Raw genomic sequence first — 9,429 nt, 5'->3', positions numbered from 1 at the left:
CTGGAACAAAACGTCGGGCAGCATGCAATACAACCCGAAAATACATCGCAGAGTTAAACAGCACAACTTCGAAATCTGCGGAGGAGTCGTCTGTACAAGCCGTAGGTAGACCAGATGATTGATGATAGCACGCGGCGAGCTGTGGACAACAAATCCTTGACAGGAAGGCTATTTCGAATGTATAATTAATGGACAAAGTTCAGATACAATGCTGGAACTGGATCTCTACTATTTTATCAGTGGCCAGTGATTTTGGAAGGGGAAAAAAACAATCGCCTGAAGCAACAACATCGTGTTTGGGCTGAAGGAAGTGGCATTTCTCTTGGCAGCTCTCTCTGCGGGGTGCAAACAGCCCAAGGCAAACTCGACTCGAGTCAATTACTTTAGCTACATTGGGGCGCTGTCAAAGCATTGGGTGCTCGGGGCATTGCTGCAGGTATGTGGAGGGGTTCCGGCTATCGGATTTCCAGTCCATGCTGGAAAATCACCCGGCTAGGTCCGGGCTATGATTACAATTAACATATCTGCCGCTGTGCCAGCTGGATAATGAACATACAGATGGTTCTAAACCAACTAAAACTAAACTTTGTATTTGACCAGGTAAGGCCCACTGAGCTGCATAGCTCTTTTCCAGGCGTCAAGGTACGGGATTGAACCCACGACGCCTGCAAACCGAACGAGGAGGTGAACATCTAGCCCACGCCACTACAGGCGGAAGGGCCTTCACGAGACGGAGCTCAAGAAAACCCCTCTAGAGGGTGTGCCTTGATCTACTCTGCCACGATGGCCAGACTGATTGTCTTCCAAGAGGAGGGGGGTAGAGGTGTGTGTAGCCACACGCGACCCACTGATTCACCGGTGAACCCATTTATACTGTTTGGTGAACAAAGGCGGTATGGGGGGCATGAGTGAAATTCAGAATGTGGTGACACGATTTGAGCGTGTGGGAGATAACCCCGGGCGGTGGTAAGCCAGCCGTTCAGATGTGTCTCACAGAGAGGGCGCTGGCAAGAGGGGGCCCGGCGGGAGGCGGCCGAAGAGGAGTGGGAAGTGGAGGGGGTGGACGTCGGCCCCCACAATAAACTTGCCCATTGTATCTTCCGGTGACCCCATGTATTGCAAGCCCAATGTGCTAACCATTACACCATGGACACGTGCTTTAGGACGGTGAGAGCATTCGATTATTTTAATTCGGGAGTGGCTGTTATGGGGGAGAAAGGAATATTTATGGAGGGGGTTTGTTGTTAGCATGGACTTGATCCATAATTTCCCGTTGAAGCGTACACTATATGCCATGCGTGGAAAACAAATTATATCTCTATAAGCTTTTAAATGTAGTTTCTGTCTGTGCGTAGTTTATGCAGTTTTTTCCACATTGTTTGGTTTGCAATTTTCTGAATCTCTTATTTCAAATGCACCTTGTTTCCGGCACCTCGAGATGTACTGCGTGGGGTATAAACAATACGTTGTGACAATAACGATGTTCCGATTTATCAGAGCAAACTGAAAACGCCCCCGTATCCACAACTCCACAGCGTAAATACGTGCGGTCTCCAACTCTTATTACCCACTCTCTCTACCGGTCTACTGAAGTGATAAATAGGGTCATTGCCCGAAACGTCGTCTGTTATATTTACTTTCAAGGCCACACACGCGCGCGGCGTTGCTATTCGCGGATGTTTCCAGCTGCGTTGTTGATGCAACTGCATCCCCAGCGAGAGGGGAGCGTGGAAGACCCCAGCCGGAAGTCGTCGGCTGAGCGGAAGTTGTGGGGGTGGGGAGTGAGTGAGGCGGGGGGGAGGTGGGATGGCGGGGGAGGGGGATGGGTTGGGGGTGGGGGGAGGGTTGGGGGTGAGGTGGGGATTGTGAGAGTGGGGAGGCGGAAGAGTGGTGGGGGCATCGGGCGGTGGAGGCGGGGTAGGGGGCAGAGGGGGAAGACGGTGGGGGGGGCAGAGGGGGAAGACGGTGGGGGGGGCAGAGGGGGAAGACGGTGGGGGGGGGGCAGAGGGGAGGATGATGGAAGGGTGGGAGGGCAGAGGGGGGAGAGGGTGGGGGGGGCAGAGGGGGAAGACGGTGGGGGGGGGCAGAGGGGAGGATGATGGAAGGGTGGGAGGGCAGAGGGGGGAGAGGGTGGGGGCAGATGTGGTTGGGGGGGGAGGAGCCGCGCGTTCCGGATGTGACACCGCGCCGGACGTGACGCGCGCGGGGCTCGCGCCGACTGGCTCGCCTCGCAGCCATCTTCACCAACCAGAGGCCATCTTGAGGCAGCCAACCGCCGGCCGCTGCCGCCGAATAAGGTTTGTCGCCTCTTGACCAATGATTGTCACCGCCCGCTGCCGCCCTAGCTGCTGCTGCCGCCGCCGCCGCCTCTGCCGGAGCTCGGCCTCGGCGGCGGAGGTGGTGGCGGCAACGGCCGCGGCGGGGGACGCGCGGCTTTGTGCGCGCGCGCGCGCTCCCCGCGTGTGCCTCGCATTGGCAAGAGACAAGAGGGCAGAGCTGAGCGAGGCGCTGGCGCTGGCCTTAGCGGTGGCGGGAGGAATGGTGGTGGTGGTGGATGTGATGGCAGCGTCTGTTGTTATTGATGGTGGTGTGGACGTGGTTGATTGGTGGTGGTGGATGTGTTGATGATTGCGGTGGTGGTGGAGTCGGCGGGAGTAATGGTGAAGGTGATGGCAGTGTTGGCTGTGTTTTTGGTGCCGTTTGTGATTGATGGTGGACGTGGTGACGGCGGTAGCGATGATGGTTGTAGTGAGTTGGTGGAAGTTGTGGATGTTAATCTCGGTTGTGGTTGGTGGTGGTAACGGCGATGTTTGGTTTGGTTTGGTTGCGCGCGTGGTGGTGATGGTGATGATGAGAACAATTAAGCTCGGTGGTTATGGAAGAGTTGATTAATGTAGGCGACGGTGATGCATGTGGTGGCTGATGTGATGCAGAGGATGGGGCTCGCCCCTCTTGGCAGTGATAACGGTTAGAGATGCTGAATTGTTGTGTAGGTGACAGTGATAATAGAGTGGTGGCAATGGCAATAATGATTAATGTGGTATGCCTCATGGTGGTTGAGATAGTGTTGAAGAAGCTCATTCAGACTTGTCCGTCTTAATGCCTGACTACTGAGACGAATTCACGCTGAGAAGAAGAGTTCTTTAGTGATGGATGCACCATGACCATGATGGTGGTGATAACGGTAACAGGTTCCTTGTGCCAAACTTAAAGACGCAGACAAAACATTTGCTGATGGCAATGATCGGACTGATTTGAACAACGTTTATAGCTCTAAATCATATCACTGTAGAGACTTAAGAATTGCGGGATTGAAGTAGCAGTATTGTCACTGGTGCGAGTGACCGATTTGATGTTTTCCCGCCACAATGGAATTTCAAACTCGGTGTATTTGCCAGCGTATTCGTGGATCCGTCCCCCCTATCCCTACAATTTCTCCCACGTGCAATTATCCAAACACCCCAATGCAGGACTGTCCTGGGACTCGGCGATACTTCCTTGGGTACAACAAGAGGGCATTGTTCACTGGATTAGCGCTCCCTTTGGTCTTGATAAAGGTCGCCTTAGGCTTAGCACATCGAAGACAGGTTGACTTGAGTATTTTGCATGTTATTTATTTGTTGCTGACACGATTAGCACTTAGTTTTATGAGTTACCTTCAGTAACAATGATCACGAATGCGTAATTTCCAACACTGGCTCGTGGATGTAAACCTAACTGCTTCCCACCCTCATTTAAAAGTGAAAGGGGGGCTTGATAACGTCAAAGCAAGACTTACCATCTGCCTATAGACTTTGTGCAGCACTTGGTCAATAACTTCCAGATTAAGGCATTTGGGGCCATCCATTCAGTACGAACGCATGGAGGGGTGGTTAACCCAAATGCGTACGCTTGCATATGGGGGTTGTCTACTGACAATGTACGTAAATGTACGCATAGGAAACGGGGGGGGGGGAGCCTCGATAATAATTTGTCTACATTGGCCTTGAAATGAGCCACAGTTCAGTGTCCCCAGCTGTGAGACAAGTACTACCGGGAGAAGTGGGTCTGTGGGAGAGGTGTCACTTGTATGCCACCGTACCCCTGGCTGCGAGCTATCACGCAGCTCGGCAAAATAAGTAGCCAAGATACGCAACTTAATTCTTTAACGCAGCCGGCGGTGGACTATCTGCTTAAACACGTTAATATTATTCATCCTTGATCGTTTCTGCGTGGATCAAATATCGCCCGTTCTATAGGATTCGGGGGTAGGGGTGCGTCAAGCGTACGTACGCAGGTGGGGGGGGGGGTCAAGTTTTGACAGATTTTTGCGTACGTACTAAAATAACTAATTGGATGGCCCATTTACACGTATTTTGTTTTCCTTACGGAGTTCACAATCACGCTGGACCCTGACTTGTGATAATACAATTAAATTTTTGGAAAGCAGTGATATCCACTAGTTTTTATCTCAGGTTATTTTCCCTAAGTGAGGTCACCATAATAGACCAGTTTCAAAATGTATGTAAATTGTTTACCAACTACTGCAATATGGTGAACCAGATCTCTCCTGTAATTGAAAATAATGGCATTAGTCCCACGTGATTGTGTAATTGACTCGCAATCCATTAATTATCAGAGCACATTATTAAGATAACATCTGTGTATGAATTGTATTTTTGTTATGGTCTTGGGTCGTGAACACGGTGCAGCGACTCGAAGGGCTATAATTCGCACTCACGATCTTAACGCACAACAAAGCCAGTGACAACTGTTTAGGCTATTTGTTCCAGACAGAAGCGGACACCTGGCACTGTAGAGAGTGAGCCGACTTACAGTTGCGTGGCGCTGTGTTTAGAGCAATGGGGCTTGCCGGCCAGACACCATGTCTGAGGAATGTGCGTTATCTCGCGTTTTTTCACGCAAGGCGCACACAGGACAATCCCGATTATTAAAATTTCAAACGTCTTGACGAAATATTCCCCATAGCTTCCAAATGTAATTTAGCATGGCGTGCTATCCTGTTGCTGTTCAAGATTAGCACATGGGGAGTGGGGGATTTAAAATAGCCCTACTGACATTCATTTTGACTCGTATTACTCTCTTATTAACAGACCACTGACTGCCCCTTGCATATAGAATAGTGAGCGAATGATCTTTGGGGTGGAGTGGTGGTGTAGTAGTTTAGACGCTGTACTGTGAAGCCAGCTATGCTTGCTGGCATTGAAAGATATCAGTGGTGAGTGAAATCTGAACCTGTTGTGGGACTCCCATTCACTGATCAGCGTGGTAAAGTATAGTCAAAATAGCCGCCACGACCAAAACGGTACCGGGAGGCCTCTTGAATTGACAACGTGAATCATACCTACTATTACACGACAGCACACTTTTGCTTGCTGGCTCCTATCTGGATTCCCGACTGGTGTGCAAATGTGTGTGTGCGGCACGCACGAACCCAGCTCATCCCATGGAGTTGAGCCGGTTTCGTGCATGCCAACGTCACGCCTCCGCCACCAACCCTGCACCCCGACCATGGATCCCGCGCAAACGTGCGGGATCCATGGTAGCATACTATCATAATATGCTTGACTAGAAAAATAGGTTGGCTGACTGGAGGGATGGACTGTCGTGTTCGAAGGACGTGCGAGCTGCAAGTTTAATGAGTAAAGAAGGCGCTTCCCACGCCACGTGGGTCATGGCTTTTTACCATACTTCACGCTGATTAATGCGGGTTGGTTAATGGGGGAGGACAGTATTGGTTCCGATGTCACTTGTCGCTGATGCTAACCATGGGTAGGAATATTTGATAACTGTAAATTATTATATAACCAGCTATTAAATCTAACCCATTGATTACGTTATGAAATAGAGCATTGTTGTATTACTATTGAAATTATTTGTGTCCAAGATAATATGAAAAGACGATTGAACTTTGTACTCTTTGTAATTGTTTAGGGATGGATGCAGATGGCTCCACTACAGATGCTTCCCAGCTGGGGATCACGGGGGATTACATCGGAGGAGGACACTACGTGCTCCAGTCCAGCGATGGTGAATATGCCTGTGTCCTATTAACACTAAGTGGTTTGTGTGGAAACTACTGACAAATGGACCATGATGACCCATACCTTTCGGGCAACAATGTAATGATTTAAATTAAATTGACTGCACTTTGCTTTCTAGAAGGAAACAATGTTGTCATAAGCTTTTTTTATACTGTAATGCCTTCGTTTAGAGTTGTCAGGATGCTGATATAAGTTAACGTACATTGATAATACGTGAGCCCTGATGGGAGATAAGTTTCCACTTGGCAAACAACAACACAGCTAAGTAATTGCCTCATAATATAGCATTGCTTTTGCAACCATCTATAAAGAGATCAGTTAAAGTGGTATTTTTAAAGGGAGGGAATTGTATAATGATACAGGGCAGAGAGAATATTAATTGTTTATTTTGGTGGTATTTTACTTAAAAAGGTGATGCTGAGGGTAGCCTGGCGAGTGGTGATCACGATGAGAGCTGTGGATCGAAAGACCCGTATCGCGAGCAGGACATCTACCTGCCGATAGCTAACGTGGCCCGGATCATGAAGACCTCCATCCCATCCTCTGGGAAGGTTTGTGCATATTTCCTAGATTCTACGTAACGACGACCATATAAATACACGTTTATTAACCAACTGACCAACGCATGAGCATTTACCACAGTTACGCAGTGAAAGCATCACCCGTCTTTTCCACGTTATGAGGAATGTATTTATTAATCCAAATTGTGATGCCATGAATTGTCATGATTGCGAGTCCATTATTTGAAATCTGTTTTTTTCTCTTGTTTGGCCTTGCTTTTTCCATGGTGTAAAAGTTGTATTTACATTCAATTATCATGAATGATCAAAATCTATACTTGCATGCATGGTTTGTTGCATGTTGTCATTATTGTAAAAATCCGTTCTACTTGATCATTTGTCTCCTGACGGACCGCCTTTGGCTTCAGATTGCAAAGGACGCCAAGGAGTGTGTGCAGGAGTGCGTGAGCGAATTCATCAGCTTCATCACGTCGGAAGCGAGCGAACGCTGCCACCAGGAGAAACGCAAGACGATCAATGGGGAGGACATCCTCTTCGCCATGTCCACCCTTGGCTTCGACAGCTACGTCGAGCCGCTCAAGCAGTATCTTCAAAAGTACCGTGAGGTAGTGCTCTGGCAACTGTTACTACCTCAATATACACCCACAAGCATGCACATTGGCAATCATTCCTGGACTTTTCCATGCCATAGAAACGTGTAATTTTATACTGGTGGAATGATGATATTACACTCTGAGATGGAAAATTGTTAGTCTCTTGTTTGCACAGTTGTAGCCGTTTGCAGCACACACATGATGACATCGTAGTATGTACACATGCAACTCTTCAATAACAGAATCATTGGCTTATTAAATATTTGATGAAAATGCCGAAATATACTACCAGAGGGAGGTGAAAAAGTAAGTGATATTTTGACGGCATTACATAATGGTTTCATGTACAACCTTTTGGTCAGTTTACTGCTTGATGAGAGCCATCTCACACCATGCGTGTCTTTGGGGTTGTTTCACCATGCTGGTCAATGCGGGTTGGTGAAAATGTAAATGCAGTACATAGAATGAATCTTTTTTTTCTCGTGGACGATTGTTTATTCAAGGTGTTAAACGGAATCCAGACGAGTGCTAATTGTCTCTGTTAAATAATGTCTGGTATTGTCATGTGATTGTTTGCAGTCAATGAAGGGTGAGAAAGGAATCAATGCGACTGTGGTGACCACAACAGATGCCATACCCGAAGAGCTCACAGAGGAATCTTTCTGTAAGCCCATTTCTTGTACTGAATACTGTGTGCACTGTACTAACTTTGGCCCCATTGTAAGATTTACACGACAGATTTACCGGCACATTCAAATTTAAACGGGGTGTGTCGTTCGGTTCCATGAAGCCTGGCTGATTTTTTTTTGGTTGGAGTTACGTAGCATATATATGGTCTGTTTCCTCCCAGGATATAGTCATCTTTCCCGTGTGTGTAAAATATTTGGGCATCTCTTTATCCTGAAACATTAGAACTTTGATGTGAAAAAGTCTTGAGACATTGTACATTCCAGATCAGCCGAATAAGATTTTAATAATAATAAAAAAGTGTTTTATGGGGATTGGAATATTTGTTACAGTGATTATACGTCAACTATTGTTGGCGTCTTGTGCTTAGCTGTTTCTCAGTATGTTATATTTTTTTGTAATGTATGCACTTTGTAACCTGTAATTTTATTTTCAGCGGGTCCCCTTGCCACTAGCATAATTACCGCAGACGGACAGCAACAGAATGTGATGGTCTACACAACGGCGTACCAACAGGTGATGTCGAATGCACATTTCGATACATCTTACGTCTTAAACAACCAGGTGATTACTTGCAGAAATGTTGCAAATATGGTACAACCGACTTAATAAATAATTTCTGGTGCAAATGTTTTCCCAACAGATCCCGGGAGTACAGCCAATACAGTTTACTTGAGTTGGAGGCTGATGAGCCAGCACAGTGGACGTGTGGTAGGAAATATACCAGATGTTGTTGCTGCGTGCCCAAGAAAACTGGACAAAATCCCATTTCAGGCTCGAATTGTATTTTACAGCTGTTGGTATAACATTCACTGTGTTAAATTGAAACCATGTATATTTTTTTTAATGTACATTATTGATATTAACCATTCTCGTACTGCCAGTTTTTCTATGCAGAGGAAAACAATGTAAAGTTGTTGGAAAATTCAGCAGCTGTTTTATATTTTATTTACTTGAGCTGCACTGAAACCATTTCCTTTCACATCACAGTTAATGGTATCTTGATGAAAGTTACAACGTTTTTGCATGAACATCACTGCTGGTCGAGGTCACCATGTGTATAAATTGTGGTTTATAATAACTTTAATATCAATCAGTTTATAATTAGTGTATTTTATCTTGTAGGTATGGGCTTCTAAAATGACATAAATTTATTATCGATGGTGCAAAACCTTTTATATACTGATACATTGAAATAATCTGTGCTCTTGGCTACAAAAGTGAAAAAATAACTTTCTTAAATGTTATTGTCTGAAAAGTTTTCACATGTGCAAAAATCGAGAAAATATAAATGTAATTGAGCATACTGCTGACCGAAGTTCTTTGCAACACGTGGTCATTGAAGTGTTACATCTAATTGAGTAGCTTGTTACAAGGGTACTTTTATTTGTTGCCAAGGTACCTTTTTATAGTCCTGAATTCTGCTATGCAGACCACTAGTATTTCTGAAATGAATTTTTTTTTAGTCCTTTGTATAATTTCTCCGGTGTTAAAACCTGTAGCAAGTGTTTATATGTTTATTTTGTTCCAATCCTGGACATTCCTGTTCTATTTTTCTGTTATAATAAATGTTTGTTTACTTTG

The 9,429-nt window shown here is 46.1% G+C and overlaps 1 protein-coding gene across 5 annotated transcripts; it reads left to right on the top strand.

Annotated features, from left to right (window-relative positions):
* The first annotated feature begins 2,157 nt into the window (after positions 1-2,157).
* Positions 2,158-9,429, top strand: NFYB (nuclear transcription factor Y subunit beta). 5 transcript variants are annotated; one of them, XM_032954379.1, is made up of 7 exons: positions 2,158-2,297; positions 5,935-6,030; positions 6,456-6,595; positions 6,973-7,173; positions 7,738-7,822; positions 8,282-8,361; positions 8,489-9,429. In XM_032954379.1, the coding sequence occupies exons 2-7, from the start codon at positions 5,937-5,939 to the stop codon at positions 8,519-8,521; spliced, it is 633 nt and encodes a 210-aa protein (XP_032810270.1). In that variant the 5' UTR covers positions 2,158-2,297; positions 5,935-5,936; the 3' UTR covers positions 8,522-9,429. The 5 variants fall into 5 exon arrangements, with proteins under 5 accessions (XP_032810270.1, XP_032810272.1, XP_032810271.1 ...); XM_032954381.1 differs by having other exon boundaries at positions 2,159-2,297; positions 6,973-7,170; XM_032954380.2 differs by lacking the exon at positions 2,158-2,297 and adding an exon at positions 2,372-2,475.

The sequence above is a fragment of the Petromyzon marinus genome, chromosome 14 (assembly GCF_048934315.1).
Source record: "Petromyzon marinus isolate PM22_M1 ecotype Great Lakes invasive population chromosome 14, UKy_Petmar_22M1.pri1.0, whole genome shotgun sequence".
Taxonomy (NCBI): Eukaryota; Metazoa; Chordata; class Hyperoartia; order Petromyzontiformes; family Petromyzontidae; genus Petromyzon; species Petromyzon marinus.
The sequence above is the reverse complement of the archived record's forward strand: the minus strand, read 5'-3'. Positions and strand labels throughout refer to the sequence as shown.

Bases quoted from the DNA above. Each gene is read 5' to 3' on its own strand.
- NFYB (XM_032954377.2), top strand. From the start codon at position 3,154: ATGCACCATGACCATGATGGTGGTGATAACG. The intron at 6,031-6,455 runs GTGAATATGCCT...TTACTTAAAAAG, and splicing joins CGTGCTCCAGTCCAGCGATG to GTGATGCTGAGGGTAGCCTG. The intron at 7,823-8,281 runs GTAAGCCCATTT...TTTTATTTTCAG, and splicing joins GCTCACAGAGGAATCTTTCT to CGGGTCCCCTTGCCACTAGC.